The 26,963-nt window shown below is 48.7% G+C and overlaps 1 protein-coding gene across 2 annotated transcripts in view; it reads left to right on the top strand.

The window, feature by feature from the left end:
- Positions 1 to 26,963, top strand: part of trpv1 (transient receptor potential cation channel, subfamily V, member 1) — a 54,311-nt gene extending 27,348 nt beyond the window's left edge. Inside the window, exons 6-17 of one of the 2 annotated variants that reach the window (XM_059973688.1) lie at positions 3,400 to 3,698; positions 6,109 to 6,285; positions 7,327 to 7,485; positions 8,725 to 8,826; positions 10,312 to 10,385; positions 12,295 to 12,460; positions 14,900 to 14,966; positions 20,854 to 21,143; positions 23,590 to 23,717; positions 24,715 to 24,833; positions 25,219 to 25,359; positions 25,810 to 26,963. In XM_059973688.1, the coding sequence (XP_059829671.1) occupies positions 3,400 to 3,698; positions 6,109 to 6,285; positions 7,327 to 7,485; positions 8,725 to 8,826; positions 10,312 to 10,385; positions 12,295 to 12,460; positions 14,900 to 14,966; positions 20,854 to 21,143; positions 23,590 to 23,717; positions 24,715 to 24,833; positions 25,219 to 25,358 (1,721 nt within the window). In that variant the 3' untranslated portion in view covers position 25,359; positions 25,810 to 26,963. Of the gene's footprint in view, positions 1 to 3,399; positions 3,699 to 6,108; positions 6,286 to 7,326; positions 7,486 to 8,724; positions 8,827 to 10,311; positions 10,386 to 12,294; positions 12,461 to 14,899; positions 14,967 to 20,853; positions 21,144 to 23,589; positions 23,718 to 24,714; positions 24,834 to 25,218; positions 25,371 to 25,809 lie in introns of both variants that reach the window. The other variant, XM_059973687.1, reaches the window with a different exon arrangement.

Genomic DNA, 26,963 nt, shown 5'->3' with positions numbered 1-26,963 from the left:
TATACAGCAGCAATGAAAATCCTTTCTGGCAGCAGTGTCACAGGCACATAGCCCTGGAGTCACAACACTCAGAAGAAAAGCATAAATTGTGCAAAATTAAAGAAGAACAAACACAATAAGAACAAGAAGTCCATTGTATTGCAAAGTGATTCAAATGTTGCTACACTGAGGTAGTGATTAAGGTTGTGTTTCTTGGGTCCTCCCTTCCCTGCTGCTTCTGGGGTCTCACAGCCAATCCTAGACATAAGTATGAATGGTCAAATTTGAAGACAGAGTACAGGGTTCATGGCAGGGTTCTTAGCAGAGTGAAGGTACAGAGGGCTGCTTATCCATAAATCCCTCAAAGTTTCTGCACAAGCTGACAAGGTGGTTGAGAAGGCGTTTGGTGTGTCAGCCTTCATTAGTAGGGGGATTGAGTGCAAGGACCACAAGGTAATGTTGCAGCACTATAAAACAACAATCAGACCACTCTTGGAATATTGCGTTCAGTTCTAGTCATTTCATTATAGGAAGGATGTGGAAGCTTTGGAGAGGGTGCAGAGGTTGACCAGGATGTTGCCCAGATTAGAGAGCATGTCTTATGAGGACAGGAGGAGCAAGCCCCTTGGAGCAAAGAGGAATGAAAGGTGACTTGATAGAGGTGTACAAGATGATAAGAGGCATAGACAGAGTGGACAGGCCAGTGAGTTTTTCCAGAGCAGAAATGACTAATACTAGAGGGCATAATTTTAAGGTGACTGGAGGAAAGAATAGGGGAATATCAAAGCTAGGAGAGTGGTAGGTGCATGTAATGCGCTGTCAGGGTTGGTGGTAGAGGCAGATACATTAGCAACATTTAAGAAACTCTTGGGTAGATACATAAATGATAGAAAAATAAATGGCTATGTAAAAAAGAGTGAGATTGATCTCATCCTGACAGAAGTTTAGGAAGTTATGAAATATAGATAAAAATATCAAATACCAGAGGGCATGGCTTTAAAGTGAGAGACAGACGATTTCAGGAAGAAATTCAAGGTAAGTTTTATTTACGCAGAGGTAGTAATTACTTGGAACTTGGTGCACAGGGAGTGGTTCAAAGTAAATTGATTATCAAAATACTTAGGTCACCATTTACAACCCTCAGATTTGTTTTTTTGTGGGCATATATAGTAAATTCAAGAAACACAATAAAAGACCACACTCATCAGGATGGACAGACAACCAGTGTGCAAAAGACAGCAACCTGTGCAAATACAAAAGAGAAAAGAAAATAAGCAATAAAAATTGAGAATGTGAGATAAGAAATCCTTAAAAGTGAGGCTATAGGTTGTGGGAACAGTTCAGCAATGGGGTGAGTGAAGTTATCCCCTTTGGTTCAAGGGCCTGATGTTTGAGGAGAAATAACAGCTTCTGAACTTGGCGGTTCCTGTATCTTCTTCCTGATGGCAGCAGCAAGAAGAGAGCATGTCCTGGTTGGTGGGTGTCTTTGATGATGGATGCTGCTTTCCTGCGACACTCTGTAGAGATGTGCTCAGTGATGGAGAGGGCTTTACCCATGATGGACTGGGCCGTATCCACTACTTTTTGTAGGATTTTCTGTTCAAGGGCATTGGGGTTTTGATACCAGGCTTTGATACCACCAGTCAATATACTCTCCACCACACATCTATAGAAGTTTGTCAAAGTTCTAGATGACTTGCCGAATCTTCACAAACTTCTCAGAAAGCAGAGGTGCAGCTGTGCTTTCTTCATAATTTCACTTATGTACTGGCCCAGGACAGAACCTCTGAAGTGATAAAACTGAGGATTTTATAGTTGCTGACCCTCTCCATTTCTGATCCCCCGATGAGGACTGGCTCACAGACCTCCAGTTTCCTCTACTTGAAGCCAATAATCCAACTCCTTGGTCTTGCTGAAATTGAGTGGGAGTTTGTTGTTGAGGCGCCACTCAGCCAGATTATCAGTCTCCCTCCAATATGCTGATTCCTCACCACCTTTGATTTGGCCTATGACAGTGGTGTCAGCAGCAAATTTTGGCTATTCAGCCCATCAAGTCTGCTCTACCATTTGATTATACCTGATTTGTTATCCCTCTAAATCCCATTTGTCTGTCTTCTCTCGATGACATTTAAATGTACCCAAAGACTTGGCCTCCACAGCTAGGACAATGAATTCCGCAGTGATCTGTTGCAATTAATTCCACAGATTCACTACGCTCTGGCTGAAGAAATTCCTCATCTCAGTTCTAAAGAGGTGCTCCTGTACTCTGAGGCTGTGCCCTTTGGTCCAGACTCTTCCCCCCCCCCCCCATTATAGGAAATGCCCTCTCCACATCCACTCTATCAAGGACTTTCAGTATTCAGTGAGGTGTTCACCCCCCCCCCCCGCCCCATTCTTCTAAACTCCAGTGAGTACAGGCCCAGAGACATCAAACACTCGTCATAAGATAACCCATTCAGTTGTTACTGTATACATTCAGTTGTGATTAGTTGATATTGTCACATATACAGTACTGTGAACAAGTCTTAGCACGCACACACACATACAGTAGTTAAAGCGCCTAAGACTTGAACACAGTACTGTATTTGTCAATGTGGAGTGGAGAGTGTGTCTGTAAATCTGGCAGGAGCAAAGGATGTTGGGAATGGTGAGGATTGAGCGCCGTGGGAGGGGTGTGGGACAGGTGGCAGAGGAGTGTCAGGGGTGGGTGGTGATGTGAGTGTAGGCACACCCAGTCCTGCGACACCAGGCAAGCTCATTTGATTCCAAACAATTGACGTACTGAATGTCTCCCTGCTGCTTTCTGCTCCCTGCCCTCTCCCCTTTCCCAAACATGATTCCCCTCTCCCTGCCCCCTTCCCACTCTCAGTCCACAATAGAGGCCCACATTAGAATCAGGTTTGTCATCACTCACAGATGTCATGAAATTTTCCTTTTTTTTGCATCAACAGTACAATGCAATACATAAAATTACACACACTGTGCATGCCTAAGACTTTTTCGCTGTACTATATGCGAGCAAGGAGGGTAAAGTTAGAGAGCGAACAGGTGAGGCAACTTACGGAGTGGGAGCGACCACCCGGTCCCGCCAAGACCAGACGCATGCGCACTCGAAAGCCCGCCTTAAAAAGGGCCCGCGTGCTCAGGCGGCTTAATCGATTCACCGTGCGATCGATTGGGCGCATGCGCACTTGTCACACTCTCGCAATCGATCCAATGGGGTTCGGGTATCGTGGTTGGGGCAGGCGTTGTGGGCCGAAGAGCCTGCCGCATCTGAGTGAAAGAGAAAATACAAGTGCAACAAATCTTAACGCAGAGTTACACACACACAAAATGCTGGAGGAACTCGGCAGGTCAGGATAAACAGTGGATGATTTGGGTGGATGCTGATGTGGATCTGACCAGGGGTCTCTCTAACAGGGGAACTGCCCCTCTCGCTGGCTGCCTGCACCAACCAGCTGGAGGTGGTCAACCACCTCCTGGAAAACCCTTACCACAAGGCCGACATCGGCGCCGTAGACTCCAGGGGCAACAACGTGCTGCACGCTCTGGTGTCCATCTCTGACAATAGCCGGGAGAACACCAAGTTCGTCATCGAGATGTACGACCACCTTCTCAGGATGGGCGTGAAGCTCAGACCTCAGCTCAGCCTGGAAAGTATGACGAATAAGAAGGGGCTGACACCCATCAAGCTGGCCGCCAAGACCGGGAAGATTGAGGTGGGTGCTGGGGTTTGGGGTGAGGGGGCAGGTCCCCGTGGGTTCCGCACACGACCCAGTTCCACATGGTCGAACATCCCATCATCTTGGTGGTGTTTTCACAGGGAGCTTGGAAAGAAAGGGTGATATGTGGAAGGAAAATTTGGGGGAAGACACAGAGAGGGAAGTGCAACAGGGGTCAGGGATACAGGGTAAGTTTGATCGAGGATGGGGGAAAGTGTGACATGACAGAGAGAGGGGGTTGTGACAGGCGGGAGGAAAAGGAGCAAAGGAGGATAGCGAGAGAGTGAGAATGCAGGGGCTGTGTGACAAAATAGAGCGCGAAGGAGAGTGTGACAGGTCAGAGAGATGGTGAGGAGGACAGATAGGTGGAGAGGACGTTTAACAGATGAAGAACAAGAGTGTGACAGAGAACTGCATTAGTACCACCCCTCCCACAGTGTGACTCTCCCTCAGTACCACCCCTCCCACAGTGTGACCCTCCCTCAGAACCACCCCTTCCACAGTGTGACTCTCCCTCAGTACCACCCCTCCAGTGTGACCCTCCCTCTGAAACCACCCCTCCCACAGTGTGACCCTCCCTCAGTACCACCCCTCCCACAGTGTGACCCTCCCTCAGTACCATCCCTCCCACAGTGTGACCCTCCCTCAGTACCACCCCTCCCCCAGTGTGACCCTCCCTCAGTACCGCCCCTCCCACAGTGTGACCCTCCCTCAGAACCACCCCCCAGTGTGACCCTCCCTCAGTACCACCCCTCCCACAGTGTGATCCTCCCTCAGTACCACCCCTCCCACAGTGTGACTCTCCCTCAGTACCGCCCCTCCCACAGTGTGACCCTCCCTCAGAACCACCCCCCAGTGTGACCCTCCCTCAGTACCACCCCTCCCACAGTGTGATCCTCCCTCAGTACCACCCCTCCCCCAGTGTGACCCTCCCTCAGTACCGCCCCTCCCACAGTGTGACCCTCCCTCAGAACCACCCCCCAGTGTGACCCTCCCTCAGTACCACCCCTCCCACAGTGTGATCCTCCCTCAGTACCACCCCTCCCACAGTGTGACTCTCCCTCAGTACCGCCCCTCCCACAGTGTGACCCTCCCTCAGAACCACCCCCCAGTGTGACCCTCCCTCAGTACCACCCCTCCCACAGTGTGATCCTCCCTCAGTACCACCCCTCCCACAGTGTGACTCTCCCTCAGTACCACCCCTCCAGTGTGACCCTCCCTCTGTACCACCCCTCCCACAGTGTGACCCTCCCTCAGAACCACCCCCCAGTGAGACCCTCCCTCAGTACCACCCCTCCCACAGTGTAACCCTCCCTCATTACCACCTCTCCCACAGTGTGACCCTCCCTCAGTACCACCCCTCCCACAGTGTGACCCTCCCTCATTACCACCTCTCCCACAGTGTGACCCTCCCTCAGTACCACCCCTCCCACAGTGTGACTCTCCCTCAGTACCACCCCTCCAGTGTGACCCTCCCTCAGTACCACCCCTCCCACAGTGTGACCCTCCCTCAGAACCACCCCCCAGTGAGACCCTCCCTCAGTACCACCCCTCCCACAGTGTGACCCTCCCTCGGTACTGCCCCTCCCACAGTGTGATCCTCCCTCAGTCCCACCCCTCCCACAGTGTGACCCTCCCTCAGAACCACCCCCCCAGTGAGACCCTCCCTCAGTACCACCCCTCCCACAGTGTGACCCTCCCTCATTACCACCTCTCCCACAGTGACCCTCCCTCAGTACCACCCCTCCCACAGTGTGACCCTCCCTCGGTACCCGCCCCTCCCACAGTGTGACCCTCCCTCTGTACCACCCCTCCCACAGTGTGACCCTCCCTCAGAGCCACCCCCCCAGTGAGACCCTCCCTCAGTACCACCCCTCCCACAGTGTGACCCTCCCTCATTACCACCTCTCCCACTGTGTGACCCTCCCTCAGTACCACCCCTCCCACAGCGTGACCCTCCCTCGGTACTGCCCCTCCCACAGTGTGATCCTCCCTCAGTACCACCCCTCCCTCAGTGTGACTCTCCCAGTGTGACCCTCCCTCTGTACCACCCCTCCTACAGTGTGACACTCCCTCAGTACCACCCCTCCCACAGTGTGACCCTCCCTCAGAACCACCCCCCCAGTGAGACCCTCCCTCAGTACCACCCCTCCCACAGTGTGACCCTCCCTCAGAACCACCCCGCCAGTGAGACCCTCCCTCAGTACCACCCCTCCCACAGTGTGACCCTCCTCCAGTACTACCTCTTCCCCCCCCCCCACCACAGTGCGATGTTCCATCAGCCCCATGTCAGATAGAGCCAGTGCCAGTCTCTGTCGGGGGTTTAACTGACAAACTCGCCCCACTCTCCTATCACTCCCGTTGTGCTTCCTCACTGTAAATCCCTTTGGATGGTGTCTCTCCTCAGATCCTCAAGCACATCATTGGGAGAGAGATGCGGGAGGAGCAATGCCGACACCTGTCCAGGAAGTTCCAGGAGTGGGCGTACGGACCAGTACACTCCTCGCTGTACGACCTTTCCTCCCTCGACACACACGAGAACAACTCGGTGCTGGAGATCATTGTGTATGGCAGTGGAACGCCGGTAAATGATGTGTCCTTCCCCGGCCGTGCTCAAAACGGGAGAGTTGGTGGAGGGTCGGGTTTGGACGTTCCCTCTTTCCTCTGCACTGTGGGATTGTTAGTGGGTATGGGAAAGGGGCTAGGAGGGGAAACTCCCTCTATACCGTCCCATCACGCACTCCCAGAACCAGATATAGAGCGAAAATCCCTCTACACCACCCATAACATACACCTGGGCTCAGACACAGAGTGAAGCCTGTGTGAGTGTGTGTGTGTGTGTGTGTGCGTGCGTGTGTGAGAGAGAGAGTGAGTGTGTGTGTGAGAGAGAGAGTGAGTGTGTGTGTGAGAGAGAGAGTGTGTGTGTGTGAGAGAGTGAGTGTGTGTGTGAGAGAGAATGAGTGTGTGTGTGAGAGTGAGTGAGTGTGTGTGTATGTGAGTGTGTGTGTGAGAGAGAGTGAGTGAGTGTGTGTGTGTGTGAGAGTGAGTGTGTGTGTGTGTGAGAGAGTGAGAGTGTGTGTGTGAGAGAGAGAGTGAGTGTGTGTGTGTGTGTGAGAGAGAGAGTGAGTGTGTGTGTGTGTGTGTGTGTGTGAGAGAGTGAGTGAGTGTGTGTGTGTGTGTGTGAGAGAGAGCGAGAGTGAGAGTGTGTGTGTGAGAGAGAGAGTGAGTGTGTGTGTGTGAGAGAGAGAGTGAGTGTGTGTGTGTGTGTGTGTGAGAGAGTGAGTGAGTGTGTGTGTGTGTGTGTGTGAGAGAGAGAGAGTGAGTGTGCGTGTGTGAGAGAGAGTGAGGGTGTGTGTGTGAGAGAGAGTGAGTGTGTGTGTGTGTGTGAGAGAGAGTGAGTGAGTGAGTGTGTGTGTGAGAGAGAGTGAGTGTGTGTGTGTGTGTGAGAGAGAGTGAGTGAGTGTGTGTGAGAGTGAGTGTGTGTGTGTGTGTGTGTGTGTGTGTGTGTGTGTGTGTGTGTTCTTGTATTCAGTAACAGTGGACTGGAGCTCCCCCTGCTGTGCCCACATGGTATTTCAGTCTGCCGATGTTCCCGGCTCTGTTCACGCTCTGCTCCCTCCGCCAGAACCGACATGAGATGCTGCTCCTTGAGCCCCTGAACCACCTGCTTCAGGAAAAGTGGAACAGCTTTGCCAGGTTCATCTTTTACTTCAAGTTCATCCTGTATATGGCCTATATGGTCATCTTCACTGCAACAGCCTACAACAGGATCGAGGACAAGCAGGTGCGACAAATTTCCCTGATCGGACGCCAGGCTGGGTGTTAGATGTGATTCGTTACCCCTTGATCCCAGATGCAGGGATCACTGTGGAGTCCAGACACTGCATGAGGGTGACACTGTGGGGAGGGGAGAGACATCATATGGTAGCGAACAATTCTGAGGGAGGATCCCTCAGTGGGAGTGATGGTACTGAGGGAGGGTCACACTGTGGGAGGGGAGGTACTGAGGAAGGGTCACACTGAGGGAGGGGTGGTACTGAAGGAGGGTCACACTGTGGGAGGGGTGAGACTGAGGGAGGGTCACACTGTGGGAGGGGTGGTACTGAGGGAGGATCACACTGTGGGGGGGTGGTACTGAGGGAGGGTCGCACTGTGGGAGAGGTGGTACCGAGGGAGGGTCACACTATGGGAGGGGTGCACCGAGGGAGGGTCACACTGTGGGAGGGGTGGTACTGAGGGGGGTCACACTGTGGGAGAGGTGGTACTGAGGGAGTGTCGCACTGTGGGAGAGGTGGTACCGAGGGAGGGTCACACTATGGGAGGGGTGCACCGAGGGAGGGTCACACTGTGGGAGGGGTGGTACTGAGGGGGGTCACACTGTGGGAGAGGTGGTACTGAGGGAGGGTCACACTGGGAGGGGTGGTACTGAGGGAGAGTCACTGTGGGAGAGGTGGTACCGAGGGAGGGTCACACTGAGGGAGGGGTGGTACTGAAGGAGGGTCACGCTGTGGGAGGGGTGGTACTGAGGGAGGGTCACTGTGGGAGGGGTGGTACCGAGGGAGGGTCATACTGTGGGAGGGGTGGTACTGAGGGTCACACTGTGGGTGGGGTGGTACTGAGGGAGAGTCACTGTGGGAGGGGTGGTACCGAGGGAGGGTCACACTGTGGGAGGGGTGGTACTGAGGGAGAGTCACTGTGGGAGGGGTGGTACCGAGGGAGAGTCACTGTGGGAGGGGTGGTACTGAGGGAGTGTCACACTGTGGGTGAGGTGGTACTGAGGGAGTGTCACACTGTGGGAGGGGTGGTACCGAGGGAGGGTCACACTGTGGGAGGGGTGGTACTGAGGGAGAGTCACTGAGGGGGGGTGGTACTGTGAGAGGGTCACACTGTGGGAGAGGTGGTACTGAAATGAAGGAGGGTCACACTGTGGGAGGGAGTAATGGAGCATTGCATCATCTTTGTGTTTGGGGTTGCCACTTCACACAGACCCTCTGCAGATAAACTTTGTCCTACTTTGTTCCAGCGAAAGCCTCCCTTTGAGATTGAGCACAACGTCCATGGATACCTGCGTCTGAGTGGACAGTGTGTGATGATACTTGGAGCCCTCTACCTCTTCTACCAGGGGGTGAGAACTTGCACTACCCAGTCCCAGGGTGGAGCAGGGGTGGTCCCAGGCTATTCAGCCCCTCTCTTTCCTGTCAGCCCAGGACAGGAAGAGGACATTCTGCCCTTTACTTCCAATATCTGAGGCTGATGTGAATCATATCCAACTACTTGAACTGTTTCTATGGACAGGAAAGGACTGGCAAGTTAAAGCTAGTCACTCCCAGCAGATGGGGCTCGTCAACTGGGGGTGACAACAATTTCCAGTGCCTTGGGGCTGCAGCCACTTGTGGGGAGGCTTTGGGAGTAAACCCTAAGGAAAACTCTGGGAGCTGGAGTCTCTAAGACTGTCCTCTGTTGAGATTAACACAGATCAGCAACTCCTGTGACGCCACTGGTGCCAAACTACATCGGTCTCTGCTGTTTCTTTCAATTCATCAGCTGCTTGGAGAGGGAGGAGCCTTCTGCTTGGGTAACAGCTTGCTCCCTATACTGTACTACCCTGGCTTGCATATTGATTTTGATGTGGGCAAATGGGGTGGCATGGTGGTGTGGTTACCACAATGCTTTACAGCACTATGACCCGGGTTCAATTCCTACCGCTGCCTCTAAGGAGTTCGTACATTCTCCCTGTGTGGGTTTCCTCCCACAGTCCAAGGATACAGCAGGTAGTAGGTTAATTGGTCATTGTAAATTGTCCTGTGATTAGGCTGGGGTTAAATTGGGGAATTGCTGGGTGGTGCATCTCTACAGGCTGGAAAGGCCTTTTCACTGCTCCATCTCAATAAATAAATAAATATACAAAGAAAGAAAGAAACATCCATGGTCGACCCTAACCGATGTAGGGCCACCACTGTCTGTGTTGGAGTGGCTGAACCACTGGATGGGCAGGTTAATATCACGTGAAATCTGTTAACAGCGGCAGCAGTACAGTGATAATAGAAACAAATGGTGAATTGTAAACGCTGAAGAAATAATAGTTAAATACGTAGTGCAAAAATAGAAATAAAAACGTAGTAAGGTAGTGTTCATGGATTCGATGCCCATTCAGAAATCAGATGGCAGAGGAGGAAAAGCTGTTCCTGGATCGCTGAGTGTGAGCCTTCACATCCCTTCCTGATGGTGGCAATGAGAACAGGGCATGACCTGGGTGATGGGGCTCCTTATCGATCCACATCGCCTTTTTGAGGCATTGCTCCTTGGAGGTGTTCTGGATACTCACTTACAATGTGATTTATCTCCTGTGGCACCCAGCGGTCCCGGAATACCTCCTTGGTACCCATGGGCACTGTGCCTTTGCTCGTCAGGGTTATCCTGACATGGACATACCCCTGGAACATCGCCAGGCAGAACACTCCGCTGCCCATTTCCAAAACCCCTGGATAAGTATCTTTACCAATCTCAGGGGCAGGAGTTTACTAAGACATGATCCAAGTTGTGTTAGGTTTGAGAGATGGCCAATATTGGGTTATCAGGACTGATGGAGTGTCCTTTGCTCCTTCCTCAGATTTGTGAGGTGTTTCTACGGAGGAGAAGGACTCCCAAGTCAATAACTATCGATGGCTACTGTGATATTCTCTTGTAAGTCCCTAAATGGTGCATTGTTCAGTTGGCTCTTGTTGTGCACTCCAGGTCGGCCAGCAGCCATTCCATCCAAACCGCCTCTACTCTGTCCAATAAACTGGCCTCTCGTTCCACCTCCCCCTCTCTCTCTCCTCCCCCCACATTCCCCCTCCCCTCCTCCCTCCAACTGCCTCTCTCCCTTTTTCTCCCTCCTCCCACTCTCTTCCCTCTCCCTTCCCCCTTCTCATTTCACCCTCTCTCTCCTTTCCCCCCTCCACCCTTCTCCTCCTCTCTCCCTCATCTCGCCCCCCCAGTCCCTCTATTTATGCCACCTTCCCTACACCTCACATGGACATGTGAAAGGGAAAACAACCTGGCAAGGCAGGGACTGGATGAGAACCCGCTCTGGCAGGTCTACCGCCAGCCTCCTGGGACCTGGGCATTCAAATTCCCGCTGTTAGCTTTCCTCTGCCTTCCACTGTGGAAATTCACAACTTCTGGCTGGTGCCCCAGCTCTGAACTCTGCATCACACCCGAGCTCTGAGCCTTGCCAAGGGAACTGCAGATCGACAGCGTGTCTCTGTCTGAAAGCACTGTGTTAACAGGGTCTTTGTTTCCTGAATTCCACCTAAAATGCGTGGCCATGCTGAGTTCTGGTCATTTCATTCTAGGAAGGATGTGGAAAGGTCAGAGGTTTACCAGGATGCTGCCTGGATTAGAGAGCATACCTTATGAGGAGAAGTTGAGGGAGCTGAGCCTTTTCTCTTTGGAGAAAAAGAGGATGAAAGGTGACTTGATAGAGGTGTATAATGAAACAAGAGACATAGATTGAGTGGACAGCCAGAAACTTTCTCCCAGGGTGGAAATAGCTAACTCCAGCTGACATTCAAAGTGAGTTGAGGGAAGTTTAGAAGTGAGGTTGGACATAGTTTTTTTTACACAGAGGAGTAAGTTCCTGAAATCCATTGCCAGGGGTGGTGACAGAGGCAGATTTATTAGGGGCATTTAAGAGACCCTTAAATAGGCATGCAGAAGATAGTAAACTGGACGGCTATGAGGGAGGGAGGGTTAGATTGATCTTAGAGTAAGTTGAAAGATTGGCACAATATTGTGGGCTGAAGAGCCTCTGTAGTGTTGTACTGATATAGAGTCTTATCTGGAAAAAGCAGCAGGCTAGCCAGCCTCTGGAGGGAGAAGCTGATGTTCACACAGACTCATATGGCGTGGATCCAGGCCATTCATGCAGCCCCCCCCCCCCCATATCCATACTGACCTTCTTACAGTTCTTGGCCTGCAGCCCCTAGTTCTGGCCCATTCAGGTGCTCATTCAGACTCCTCTTGGGTTCCGACACAAGGCTCTTCAGGCTGAAATGTTCCCTGTCTACAGATGCTGCCCGACCTGCTGAACATCTTTAGTCTTGTAACATGAACAAAGTCACCAGAGAGACACTGAAGCTACTGGATACAAAAACGTGTTTTATTCAACAAAAACGAGCAGCAGGCTTCCTATTAAGACACTCTTGCAGGAAGAGGCCTGTTCGACCCAACATATCATGACATTTTATATGCTAAAGATCAAAGGTAACAGCAGGACAATCCTATAGTTACAATGTACCTACAATGCTTCCTTTGAACTACGTGTAGTTTTCACACACCTCCTTCTTCACACCCACACTCCAGACACCCACAATGAATGTTAATCAGCATCGTCTGGTTTGCAATCAACTCCAGTCTGCAGCTCCAGGAAAACCATTGTTCAGGGCTGCATTTTAAACTCAATCTACAATCCATGTTCATGTCTGAAGACTGGTTGCTGGTGAAGTTAATATTTGTGATATACCGTAACTGAAGAATATGCCCTAATGTTCTGTTTGTCAATGTCAGTACTTTGCTTTTGTAAAATCTCCTGCTTGCCTGTTCCTTGCAGCCTCATCCAGTCTGTGCTTCTGCTGGCTGCGGGTGCGCTGTACACATTTGGCTGGGAGGAGTATGTGGGCTCCTTGGTGATTTCCCTGGCAATCGGCTGGATCAATACACTGTACTACACTCGAGGCTTCCAGCAAATGGGCATCTACAGTGTGATGATTGAAAAGGTAAAGTGGACTGACTGAACAACACCCAGATCCAGCATGTGAAGGGGCGCAGTGCAGTAAGAGAGAGAGAGGTGGGCGGAAGAGAGAGGAACAGACGTGAGGGAAACAGAGGAGAGCGATAGAGATCAGAAGCATGGGGGGGGGGGGAGCAGAGACTGGATTTCGTTACAGAGGGATAGAGAGAGACAGAGGAAGAACAGGAAAGGATAGAGTGGCAGAGATCAGAAAAAGGAGAGTGAGAGCTTTAATTAGAAAGAGGGATGAAGAGGGAGAAAGAAGGCAGATAAGGGACATGGAGGGAAAGAGACAAAACAAGTGGGAAGAAAGGAGAGAAAAGAGTGCAGAGAAATAAAGGGAAAGGGAACATCTATGGTTTGGGCTGAAGCCCTTCATCAGGACTGGAAAGGAAGAAGGAAAAAGCCCGAGTAAGAACATCATGGGGAGGGGAAAGAGTGCAAGCTGGGAGGCAGTAGGTGAGGTGGAAGGTGGGTTGGTGGGCAGAGGGTGGTATAGAGAGAAGCTGGGAGGCAGTAGGTGAGGTGGAAGGTGGATTGGTGGGCAGAGGGTGGTATAGAGAGAATCTGGGAGGCAGTAGGTGAGGTGGAAGGTGGGTTGGTGGGCAGAGGGTGGTATAGAGAGAAGCTGGGAGGCAGTAGGTGAGGTGGAAGGTGGGTTGGTGGGCAGAGGGTGGTATAGAGAGAAGCTGGGAGGCAGTAGGTGAGGTGGAAGGTGGGTTGGTGGGCAGAGGGTGGTATAGAGAGAATCTGGGAGGCAGTAGGTGAGGTGGAAGGTGGGTTGGTGGGCAGAGGGTGGTATAGAGAGAAGCTGGGAGGCAGTAGGTGAGGTGGAAGGTGGGTTGGTGGGCAGAGGGTGGTATAGAGAGAAGCTGGGAGGCAGTAGGTGAGGTGGAAGGTGGGTTGGTGGGCAGAGGGTGGTATAGAGAGAATCTGGGAGGCAGTAGGTGAGGTGGAAGGTGGGTTGGTGGGCAGAGGGTGGTATAGAGAGAATCTGGGAGGCAGTAGGTGAGGTGGAAGGTGGGTTGGTGGGCAGAGGGTGGTATAGAGAGAAGCTGGGAGGCAGTAGGTGAGGTGGAAGGTGGATTGGTGGGCAGAGGGTGGTATAGAGAGAATCTGGGAGGCAGTAGGTGAGGTGGAAGGTGGATTGGTGGGCAGAGGGTGGTATAGAGAGAAGCTGGGAGGCAGTAGGTGAGGTGGAAGGTGGGTTGGTGGGCAGAGGGTGGTATAGAGAGAAGCTGGGAGGCAGTAGGTGAGGTGGAAGGTGGGTTGGTGGGCAGAGGGTGGTATAGAGAGAATCTGGGAGGCAGTAGGTGAGGTGGAAGGTGGGTTGGTGGGCAGAGGGTGGTATAGAGAGAAGCTGGGAGGCAGTAGGTGAGGTGGAAGGTGGGTTGGTGGGCAGAGGGTGGTATAGAGAGAAGCTGGGAGGCAGTAGGTGAGGTGGAAGGTGGATTGGTGGGCAGAGGGTGGTACAGAGAGAAGCTGGGAGGCAGTAGGTGAGGTGGAAGGTGGGTTGGTGGGCAGAGGGTGGTACAGAGAGAAGCTGGGAGGCAGTAGGTGAGGTGGAAGGTGGGTTGGTGGGCAGAGGGTGGTATAGAGAGAAGCTGGGAGGCAGTAGGTGAGGTGGAAGGTGGATTGGTGGGCAGAGGGTGGTACAGAGAGAAGCTGGGAGGCAGTAGGTGAGGTGGAAGGTGGGTTGGTGGGCAGAGGGTGGTACAGAGAGAAGCTGAGAGGCAATAGGTGAGGTGGAAGGTGGGTTGGTGGGCAGAGGGTGGTATAGAGAGAAGCTGGGAGGCAATAGGTGAAGTGGAAGGTGGGTTGGTGGGCAGAGGGTGGTTTTGAGAGAAACTGGGAGGCAATTGGTGAGGTGGGTTGGTGGGCAGAGGGTGGTATAGAGAGAAGCTGGGAGGCAATAGGTGAAGTGGAAGGTGGGTTGGTGGGCAGAGGGTGGTTTTGAGAGAAGCTGGGAGGCAATTGGTGAGGTGGGTTGGTGGGCAGAGGTGGTATCGAGAGAAGCTGGGATGTGACTGGAGGAAAAGGGAAAGGGCTGAAGAAGAAGAAGGAATCTGATAGAAGGGGACTGGATCATTGGAGAAAGGGAAAAGAAGGGGAAGCAGAGGGAGTGTGCAGAAGAGGAGTAAGAGGGGAACCAGAATAGGGAATGGAAAACGGGAGGGGAGGAGAGAAATTACTGGAAGTTAGAGAAATCAATGTTCATGCCATCATGTTGACGGCTATGGGAGGTATTTCTCCAGCCTGAGTGTGGCCCCATCATGGCAGTAGAGAAGACCATGGACAACGTGTCAGAATGGGAATGGGTAAAATTGAATTTAAGTGGGTGGCCTCCAAGAAGTCTGGCCTGTAATGGTAGACAAAATCAATCCCCTCCAGCAGACACCTCACACCATGTCTGTGTTCTCCACAGATCTTCCTGACGGATCTGATGAGCTTCCTTCTTGTCTACGTCGTGTTTCTCTTTGGATTTGGAGCAGGTGAGCTTAATTGTATGTCTGTCAGGGACAAAAGAAAACATGAGACTCACTGACACATGAGTGGATGCGACTTCGCACTGTAGACGTGCATGTCTCTGTCTGTACTTCTCCCATTTACCAGCATTGTGTCTGCAAGAACATGTTAGTGACTTTAAACTTTAAATCAACACCTGGGCCACATCAGAGCCAAATTCAGATTCCTTAATTGATCACAAGATCAGGACTTTATTCCTTGGAATGTAGAAGACTGAGAGGAGATTTGATAGAGGTATACAAAATTATGAGGGGTATAGAAAGATTAAATGCAAGCAGACTTTTTCCACTGAGGTTGGGTGGGACTACAGCCAGTACCAGCTTAAGGGGAACATGACGGGAAATTTCCTCACTCAAAGAGTGGTGAAGGTGTGGAATGAGCTGCCAGCACAAGTGGTGAATGCAATTTTGGTTTCAAGTGTTTATGAGAAGTTGGGGTAGGTACATGGATGGGAGGGATATGGAGGGCTATGGTCCGAGTGCAGGTCAATAGGACTAGACAGTTCAAATGGTTCAGAATGGAATAGATGGGCTGAAGGGCCTTTTTTCTGTGCTGCATTTTTCTATGACTCTACGTGTACATTAAATATACAGAAAAATCAGTTGACCCCAGGCCTCCGACTCCCAGTCCTTGCCTCTTGACTCACACACTTGCAAACATCAGGCCTCCAACCTCAGGACAGGCTGCCCCCAGGTCTTTGATCTTTGGGCTTCAATGTACAAACTTCACAGGACTTTGACCTCTGGGCCTCAAGCTGTGTACTCGCTGATGGAACCAATAAATCAGAATCAGGTTTAATATCATGGGCATATGTAATGAAATTTGTTGTTATATGGCAGTAATGCATAATAATAAAAACTGTAAGTAACAGTAAGTACAGTATATATACATACTATACACATTATATTAAGAACGTTAAATTGAATAAATAGTGCAAAGAGAAAAAAAAGTAGTAAGTGGGTTCAATATCCATTCAAAAATCAGATGGCATCGGGGAAGGAGCTATCCTGAATCACTGAGTGTGTCTCTTCAAGCTTCTGTACCTCCTGATGGTAGCAATGAGAAGAGGGCATGTACTGGGTGGTGGGGGTCCGTAATGGTGGATGCTGCCTTTTTGAGGCATCGCTCCTTGAGGATGTTCTGGATGCCGGGGAGGCTGGTGCCCATGATGGAGCTGACTGAGTCTACAACTTTCTACAGCTTATTTTGATCCTGTGCAGTGACACCCATACAGCAGATGGTGATGTAACCTGTCAGAGTGCTCTCCACATTTGTAAAAGGCACAGTAGTTGTGGATGTGTAGTGGAGAGTGTACTGACTGGCTGCATCATGGCCTGGTATGGAAACACCAATGCCTTTCAACAGAAAATCCTACAATAAAACCATAAGTAATAGAACAAAATTAGGTCATTTGGCTCATCTTATCATGACTGATCCATTTTTTTCTCTTGGGCCCAGTCTCCATAAGACATAGGAGCAGATGTAGGGCATTCAGCCCGGCAAATTCGCTCTGCCGTTTCATCATGGCTGATCCACATCCCATTCAACCCCATACACCTGCCCTCTCACCATATCCCTTGATGCCCCGACTAATCAGGAATCTATCAGCTTCCGCTTTGAATATACCCACGGACTTGGCTTCCACTGCAGTCTGTGGCAGAGCATTCCACAGATTTACCACTCTGGCTAAAAAATGTCCTCCTTACCTCTGTTCTAAAAGGTTGCCCCCCTCGATTTTGAGGCTGTGCCCTCTAGTTCTGGATCCCCCCCCACCTGAGGAAACATCCTCTCCACATCCACCTTATCTAGTCCTTTCAACATTATCTACCTCAGCACTACTTATCCCTCCGCCTAACTTTGTTTCATCCACAGACTTTGCCACAAAGCCATCAATTCCACTATCTAAATCATAGACAGATGACTGAAAGGTAGTGGTCTCCTGCCTTCCCCCCATACCCCTTCGTGCCCTGACCAATCAAAAATCTATCAACTTCTGCCTTAAATTTTCATAAAGACTTGGCCTCCACAGCTGCTTATGGCAGCCAATTCCGCAGATTCACCACTCTCAGACTAAAGAAATCCCTCCACGTGTCCCATCTTAAAGGACGCCCCTCTATTTTGAAACTGTGTCCTCTGGTTTTAGATACTCCCACCATAGGAAGCAGCGTTTCCACATCTACTCTACCAAGGCCTTTTGCCATTTGGTAGGTTTCCATGAAGTCACCTCTCATTCTATTGAATTCCATTGAATGCAGATCCAGAGTCATCAAATGCTCTTCATACGACAAGTCGTTTAATTCTGGAATCACTTTCGTGAACTTGCTTTGAACCCTCTCCAGTTTCAGCACAGCCTTTATAAGATGAGGCTTTTTCCCAGAGCTGAAATGGCTAACACGAAAGGGCACAGTTTTAAGGTGCTTGGAAGTAGGTTTTCTATGTTTCTATAAGGGGCCCAAAAGTTCTCACGATACTCCAAGTGAGACCTCACCAGTGCTTTATAAAATCTCAACATTACATCCTTGCTTTTATATTCTAGTCCTCTTGAAATGAATGCTAACATTGTATTTGCCTCCCTCACCACAGACTTAACCTTGAGGGAGTCCTGTATAAGGATTCCCAAGTCCTTTCATGCCTCAGTTGTTTGTATTTCCTCTCCATTTGGAAAATAGTCAAACCTTTCATTTCTTCAATCAAAGTGCATGACCATGCACTTCCCAACACTGTAGTTGACCTACCATTTCTTTGCCCATTTTCCTAATCTAAGTCCTCTAGCCTCTCTACTTCCACAAAACTACCTGCCCCTCCACCTACTCTGCAACAAAGCCATCAATTTCATCATCCAAATCATTGACATATGATATAACGTAAAAAGAATCGATCCCAAGACGGACCCCTGTGGAACACCACTAGTCACTGGCACCCAGTCAGTTTATTCCCACTCTTTGCCATGGTGTCTGTAGACATGGGAGAGGAAGAGAGCAGGCCATCTAAGTTCGAGCTGGACTATAGATCAGCCGAATTCAACAAGTGAGCCCAGCTTGTTCAACAAGGGTCAGGAATCAAGGACTTCAGAAATAGTGAGCCGTCTAACTGGGCCACTGCTTTATCCATGCTAGAATCTTTCCTGTAATACCATGGGCTTGTAGCTTGTTAAGCAGCCTCATGTGTGGCACCTTGTCAAAGACCTCTGAAAATCCAAGTACACATCGTCAACCAATTGTCTATCCTGCTTGTTATTTCTTCAAAGAGTTGCAACAGATTTGTCAGGCAAGATTTTCTCTTAAGCAAACCACACTGACTACCACCTATTTTATCATGTGCCTGCAAGTACCTGAGATCTCACCCTTAACAGTTGACTCTAACATCTTCCCAACCACTGAGGTCAGTCTAACTGTCCTATAATTTCCTTTCTTCTGCCTCTCTCGCTTCTTGAAGAGCGGAGTGACATTTGCAATTTTCCAGTCTTACAGAACCATTCCAGAACTTCCACCATACTGCTAGTGCCTTCCACAGTGAAGACTGATGCAAAATACTTATTCGGAGTGTTTGCCATTTCCTTGTTTCCCCATTTTTTACCTCTCCCATTTTCCAGCAATTCAATTTCCACTCTTGCTTCTCTTTTATAGTTTATGTAGCTGAAGAAACTTTTGGTATCCTCTTTAATATTACTGGCTAGCTTACTTTCACATTCCATCTTTACCTTCTTAATGACTTTTTAGTTGTCTTCTGTTGGTATTTGAAAGCTTCCCAATCCTCTAACTTCCCACTAATTTTTGCTCTATTATATGCCCTCTCTTTGGCTTTTATGTTGGCTTTGACTTTTCTTGTTAGCCATGGTTGTGTATTCTTGCCTTTAGAACATTTCTTCCTCTTTCAGATCTATCTATCCTGTGCCTTCCAAATTGATTCCAGAAATTCCAGCCATTGCTGCTCTGCCATCATCCCTGCCAGTGTTCCTTTCCAATCCATTCTGGCCAACTCCTCCCTCATACCTCTGTAATATCCTTTACTCCACTGTAATAGATAGTGGATTTGGCCCAGTACATAATGGGTAAACCCTTCCAGCCAATGAATACATCTAAATGTAATGCTGGCCTAGGAAAGCAGAGATCAACAGAGTTTCCCACCACCCAGGTCATGCTCTCTTCTTGATGCTGCAATCAGGTAGAAGATACAAGACTTTCATCACCAGGTTCAAGAACAGTTACTATCCCTCAACCATCAGGCTCTTGAATAAAAGAAGATAACTACACTCACTTGCCCCATCATTGAAATGTTCCCTCAACTAATGATCTCACTTGAACTCTTTATCTCATTGTCTCCTTGCTTACTGCTACTTACTTATATTTACATTGGTACAGTTTGTGCCTTTTGCACTCTGATTGATCTTTCATTGATCCCGTTATAGTTACTGTTCTATAGATTTGCTGAGTATGTCCACAGGAAAATGAATCTCGGGGTTCTAGGTGGTGACATGCAGTATATGTACTTTGATGTTAAATTTACTTTGTACTTCGACTGTTACTTAACAAGTTCAGCATTCCGGAAAGGGAAGGCAAGCAAGAAGAGAACATAATGAGTAGCATAACGCTATTACAGCACCAGCAGCTCGGGTTCATTTCTCATTGCTGTCGGTAAGGAGTTTGTACGTTTATCCCATGACCTTGTGGGTTTCCTCTGGGTGTTCCAAAGACGTTAGTGGCTTAGTTGGTCATAAGCACAAGAGATTCCACAGATGCTGGAGATCAGAGCAACACACACAAAATACTGGAGAAACTCAACAGGCCAGACAGCATCTATGGAAGGCAATCAAAAGTTGTTAAATGGTCTCTTGGGTGGAGCTGCCTCATTGGGCTGGAAGGGCCTGTTACTGTGCTGTATCTCTAAAGTATATATACATTTTAATTTAAGAGTGTAAGGGGATGGGAGGTTATGTACTGGGGGGTGGTGTGGAGGAGATAGGGTCAGTCCATAGGAGCAGAATTAGGCCATTCAGCCCATCAGGTCTGCTCTACCATTCTCTCATGGCTGGTTTATATCCCTCTCAACCCAATTCTGCTACCTTCTCTCCATAGGTATTGACAGTGTACTAATCAAGAAACTCTCAACCTCTGCTATAAATACCGTACATCCCATGACCTGGTCTCCACAGCCGTCTATATGCAAAATCATCTCCCTTCTCCACTCAATCATGATGCAGGGATTTGCCTCAAACTATTGACAGTTTTCCCCACCACCCACCAACTTCTTCCAGTAGATTGTTTCTTGCTCTAAGTTCCAGCATCTGCAGTCTCCTGTGGATCTCTAAATTGTTGAGAGGAGTCAGTATTTTTATTCTTCTATTTAATTTTAGAGATACAGAGTGGAACAGACCCTTTTGGCCCAATGAGCCGCTCCACCCAGCTCCCAACCTATTTAACCCTAGCCTAATCACAGGACAATTTACAATGACCAATTAACCTACTAACCAGCTCATCTTTGGACTGTGGGAGGAAACCCACACACAAAAATTCTCACAGAGGTCGTCGGAACTGAACTCCGAACTCTGATGCCCCAGGCTGTAATAGCATCGGGCTTACTGTGGCAACCAAGCCTCAGAGGGTTTGAGTTACAGTGAGAAACCTGATAGGTTCAGATTGTTTTCACTAGAGCAGTGGAAGCTGCAGGGTGACTTTATGAAGGTTTATAAAACTCAGAGGGATGTAGATAAGGTGGAATGTCACAGTCTTACCATGGGGCAGCACGTTAGCGTCATGGTTAACATAATGCTTTACAGCACCAACAACCTGCATTCAATCCCGCCGCTGTAAGGGCTTTCGTATGGTTTCATAACCCACCTCCTTCCTGCTACAGCTTTAGTGGTGTTGATCGAGGACGGAGCGTACAATACCACCAAGCCCGGCTGCCGAAAGGACACCACCTACAAGAACTTTGAGACAACTTCCTTGGAGCTGTTCCGATTCACCATCGGAATGGGGGACCTGGAATTCACAGAGAACTACAAGTTCAAGAAGGTGTTCATCTTCCTGTTGTTATCATACATCACCCTTACCTACATCCTCATGCTCAACATGCTCATCGCCCGGATGAGCAAAACTGTGGAAATGATTTCCAAGGACAGTAAAAGTATCTGGAAACTTCAGGTAAATGTTCTTCAGGATCTCCAACAGGGTGAAGGGCACAGAGGGTTACACACTGTCGGGGCAGGGACAGAGTCGCCTTCCTCTGCATTGTCCAATTATACACTCTCAAGGCAGGGACAGAGTCACCCTCCTCTGCGTTGTCTCATCATACACTCTCAGGGTAAGGACAGATGTGTCTTTCTCTATGTTGTCCCATCATGTACTCTCAGGGTAAGGACAACACTCCAGACCTTCAGCCCAGTTTGTCCGTGTCAACCAAGTTGGCTAATTGAGTTCGTTTAGCCCAGCCAGGCCATTCTGTCTTCTTGTTGCTGCCATCAGGAAAGAGCTACAGGAGCCTCACGACCCTCACCACCAGCTCAGGGACAGTTATTACTCTTCAACCATCAGGTTTCTGAACTAGAATGGATAACTTCCATTCACTTTAACTCTGAACTGATTCCACAACCGATAGACTCACTTTAAATTTCATTTTACTTTGAACTTTGAAGGACTCTTACAAATCGTGTTATCATTATTATTTATAATGGTTGTTTTTGTTTTTTTCTTTTTGTATTTGCACAGTTTGTTGTCCTCTGCAAATTTGTTTTTAATTTTTATTTTAATTTTATTTAGAGATACAGCACAGGCCCTTCCGATCCTTCGAGCAGCGTCACCCAGCAGTCCGCTGATTTAGCCTTGGCCTAATCACAGTACAGTCCTCAATGACCAATTAACCTACTAACACATACATCTTTGGAAAATGAGAGGAAACTGGAGCACTGCAGAAAACCCACACACACACACGCACACGCGCGCACACACACACACGCACGCACACACACACACACACACACACAAATTTCCAAATTTGCTTACAGAGGATGCTGGAATTGAACTCCCTACTCTGACACTCGAACTGTAATAGCATCGTGCTAATTGCTAATTACCATGCTTGTTTATCCGTCTTTGTGTGTGTTACTTTCATTGATTCTATTGAGTTTCTTCGTATTTACTGTGAATGCTTGCATGAAAATGCATCTCCAGATAGTATATGGTGACATATGCATACTTCGATAATAAATTTACATTGATTCGACAGGTCCGATCAGTCTGCCAGGTCCCACAGATCCAGACTGTTGAGTATCTCATTATTAGAAAATCTGTCCCCATCATCCTAGGATGCAAGTTGCATCTCTCTGTTATTCTGTCCTTGGGTAGGGAGGCCAGGCTTATGCGTATTTGAATTAGAAGGTCAGCATTTCACATTCTGCTGGAGTAGCCCTTAGCCCGAGATTCAAGATTGTTTCTTGTCATTCTTCAGTACCAGTGTAAAGGAGGACAAAATGATTGTAACTCCGGACCCGATGGATCCGGATGGGGGTGGGCAGTGAGTGGGTGACAGTGGGGGTGAGGTTTGTGAAGAAATGATAGAAAAGGTGACCATAGGGAAAGTGGGGGAGGGGTGGGATGAAGAGCTGACCAGTGAGAGTGGAAATGGGAACATAGGGAAGAGGGTGATGGGTTTTCTGAAATTAGATAATTTGCTGTTACACCATCAATACTCGTGTCCTTCTGCACGTACGCAGTTCAAAGCATCCTAACAGGCTGCATCACTGTGTGATAGAGAAACTGCACTGTAGTGGGCAGGAAGGCTCCACAATGGGTAGTTAGAACAGCCCAACACATCACAGGCACCAGCCTACCCACCAACAAGGGCAAATATACAGAAAGGTGCTGATAAAAGGCCAGCAATATTATGAAGGATCCTACCCACCCTGCTTGTGGACTGTTTGTCCCATTCCCATCAGGGAAGAGGCTACTCGGTACCTGTCTCATCTTTCTCTCTTTCTCGCCTATCTGCTGGCTAATTTCCCTCTCCACTCTCAGTTCTGATAGAGGATCTTGGCCTGAAATGTTGACCGTTCCTGTCTCTCCACAGCCTAATCATGACTAAAGGATTATCTTTATGTGTCACAAGTACATCTAAACAGACAGTAAAATGTGTTATTTGCATCAAATCAAATCAGTGAGCTGGGAGCAGGCCACAAATGTTGCCACATTTCTGGTGCCATAACAACATGCCCACAATTTAATAACTCTAACCCTGACCTGTATATCTTTGGACTGTGGGAGGAAACAGGAACACCCGGAGGAAACCCCACATGGTCATGGAGAGAATGTACAAACTCCTTACAGGCAGTGGTGGGAATTGAACCCTGATCTACCGATCACTGGCATGGTGATATGTTCTTCAGTGTTTCTTTGATTATTTTGGAGTAAAATTAAATTTCTGTCTGTCCAGTTTAATTGTTGCTTGAACTAGATTTGATAGTTTTTGTAGAATTCATTTTAGAAACAAATTGGCAAGTACATGTTGAGAAACGCACTTTGCCCCTTGCAGTCAGGCCAGCCTGCCTTCCCCTTTGCCTGTCTTTCTGTAATGTTGGCTCTGTGTCTTTGCCAGAGAGCCATCACTATCCTAGATCTGGAGAAAAGTCTGCCACGATGCCTGCGGGCACGGTTCCAATCAGGGGAGCTTGTGGTTGTCGGGGCTACCCTGGATGGACAGGAGGATCAGAGATGGTGTTTCAGGTAAAGAGGAATTAGACCAGTGGCACAGCATTGATCTCCAAAGTCAGCTGTCCATAGAGAGATACAGCAGGGTGTTGTGTTCAGGGTATTGGGTGTAATGCATATTGGGGTCACAGAGTGTTGGGTTTCGGGGGTGTTGAGTGCAGTGGGTGTTACGAGGGCTGGTGTTGGGTGTGTAGAATATTGGGGTCATTGTGTGTTAGATATTGAGGGTGTTGAGTGCAGTGAGTTTTATGAGAGCTGGTGTTGGGTGAGTTGCATATTGGGGTTCATTGGGTGTTGAGTATTGGGGTCACTGAGTGTTGTGTATTGAGGTCATTGGGTGTTGGTATTGGTATTGAGGTTGTTGGGTATTGGGGTTATTGGGTTTTGGGTATTGAGGGTCATTGGGTGTTGGGTTTTGGGGCCATAGGGTGTTGGGCATTGTGGTCATCGAATGTTGGGTATTGGAGTCATGAAGTGTTGGGTATTGGAGTCACTGAGTGTTGGGTATTGTGGCCTTTGGGTGTTGGAGGTGTTGGTTATTGGGTTCACTGAGTGTTGGTATTGGGGTTGTTGGGTATTGGGATCATAGAGTGTTGGTTATTCTGATTTGCTGGGTATTGGGTTCATTGGGTGTTGGGTTCGCTGAGTGTTGGTATTGGGGTTGTTGGGTATTGGTTTCACTGAGTGTTGGTATCGGGGTTGTTGGGAATTGGGATCATAGATTGTTGGTTATTGGGGTCATTGGATGTTGAGTATCAGGGCCATATGGTGTTTGATGTTAAGGTCATTGGGTATTGGAGGTGTTGGGTGTTAGGATCTTTGGGTATTGGGGTCACTGGGTGTTGGAGATGATGGGTGTTAGGTGGCTGAGTGTTGGCAGGGGCAGGACCGCTGTTGTGATTGTTGGGTATTGGGGTTACTGGATATTGTGGGTGTTGGGAGTATGTTCTTGCACTGCTCCCAGGGCTCAGACGTAAAGGGGTAACAAGCCTGTCCTTGCCACTTTGTGTAGGGTGGACGAGGTAAACTGGAACAGGTGGAACACTGACCTTGGGCTCATCAATGAAGAACCAGGAATCTCTGAGGTGTTGAGGTCAAACTCAACCATCAGAGGGAGGAATCCTCATGGAGGTAAGGAGCGATACCTCCTCTACTGCATCTGCTCCTCTCTGCCACTCTGATAGTACACATCCCTTTCTTTGTCCTTTCTTCCTGCCCTCTGCCCTTCTCTACACCCTCTCCACCTCCTCTTTTCATCACCCCCACACTCTACATCTTCACAGTCCTTGCTATATTCCCTTTTCCATACTCATTACCCCTTGCCCTCCCAACTCCAATCTCTCCTCCCCCTGCCTTCGCTTCCCCCTCCAACTACCGGTCTCCCCTCCCTCCACCCCCACTGGCCTCCCCCTCTCCTTCCTCCCTCTTGATCTGACCTGCCCCGCTTCGCCCTTGGCTCACACCAGCCTGTCTGTTCAGACTGGGTTTAACCCACTGTTGTGTGTTGCCCTGGCAGCACGGAGTTGGCGGACCATGCTGCCCCTTCTGAAGGAAGTTAAATCTGGCAAGGAGGAAGAGGAGGTGTGCGAGTTACGAACTGAACTGGCAAGACGGCCCCACAGACGCCCGCTTACTGCCACTGCCAAGATCATTTGAGGTCAGGATCAGGTGAGGAGGGCAGGGGCATTGGGTACACCTCCCAGCTGTCAAACCGTCAACAACCTGAAACACCTTCTTTACCCCTCTTTCTAACTTGTCACTTTCAAAGTTCAAAGTAAATTTATTGTCAAAGTTTGCATACATCACCAGACACTACCCTGAGATTCATTTTCCTGCAGGCATTCACAGTAGAACAACAAAATACAATAGATTGAATGAAAAGTCTACACACAAAGACTGACAACGTGCAAAGACAACACATTGTGCAATAACAAAAAGTAAAGCAAAATAATAATTAACAAATAATACTGAGAACATGAGTTGTAGAGTCCTGTGGACTTTGCATGAACTATTTACTCGTACCCTAAGATCACAAACTACAGACTAAAATTTATTATCAAAGTATTTATATGTTGCCATATGTGACCTTGAAATTCATTTTTTGCAGGCATTTACAGGAAAAAAGTAAAGAACTACAGTAGAATTCATCAGGAACTCGACACAAACAGATAAAGATTGAGAATGAACCTATATGCAAAAGAAGACAACCTGTGCAAATATAAAATAATACCGACACCACTATTACCGGTTTCTCCAACATTCCAGAAGTATCCTGGTCCCTGCCCATGGAAAGCCAGAGGAAGACAATATCGGAACTGCCAGGGTGACTCAGTCTGTGACCGAGTTAGTTTGTTAGTTTGTGACTTGTAAATAAAATAACAGAGTCAGGAAGAGAATGGTATTGGAGATCTTTCATTCTCCAACTGGCTGAGAAGGCAGGGACTCCTGATGAAGGGTCTCTCCCCAGAATGTCGACCCTTTATTCCCCTCCTGTTAATAAGTAAATTTATTAGTGAAGTATATATATGTCCAGAGATTCATTTTCTTCTGGGCATTCACAGTAAGTACAAAGAAACGCAATAGAGACAATGAAAAACGGCACACGATAAGATGGAAGGAAAGCAGATGTGCAAAAGACAACAAACTGCAAACACAGAAAGAAAAGAAATCAAACATAATAATAATAATAAATAGATATTGAGAACATGAGGTGAAGAGACCTTGAAAGAAGTCCATTGGTTGTGGAAACAGTTCAGTAATGGGGCAAGTGAAGTTATTCCCTTTGTTTCATGGTTGAGGGGTAATAACTGTTCCTAAACCTGCTGGTGTGGGACCTGAGGCTGCTGATGAAAAGAGCATAGCCTGGATGGTGGGGGTCCCTGATGATGGATGCTGCTTTCCCGTGACAGCGCTCCATGTAGATGAGTTCAATGGTGGGGAAGAAGAGGTTGGTACCAAAGGAAAACAGAATATAGACATCACAGTAATGTAGCGGTTATCATGACACAATTACAACTTGGGCCTTTCCAGAGTTCAGAGTTCAATTATACCATCATCTGTAAGGAGTTTGTACATTCTCCCTGTGAACCATATAAGTTTCCTCCCACAGTCCAAAGACGCACCAGTTGGTAGGCTAACTGGTCATGAAAAATTGTCCTACAGTTAAATAGCTGGGTTCCTGGGTGGTGCGACCCGTAGGGCTGGAAGGACCTGTTCTGCTCTGGATCTCTAAATAAAATCAAATAAAATGTGTACACAATG

Source organism: Hypanus sabinus, chromosome 6 (genome assembly GCF_030144855.1).
Source record: "Hypanus sabinus isolate sHypSab1 chromosome 6, sHypSab1.hap1, whole genome shotgun sequence".
NCBI lineage: Eukaryota > Metazoa > Chordata > Chondrichthyes > Myliobatiformes > Dasyatidae > Hypanus > Hypanus sabinus.
The sequence above is the reverse complement of the archived record's forward strand: the minus strand, read 5'-3'. Positions and strand labels throughout refer to the sequence as shown.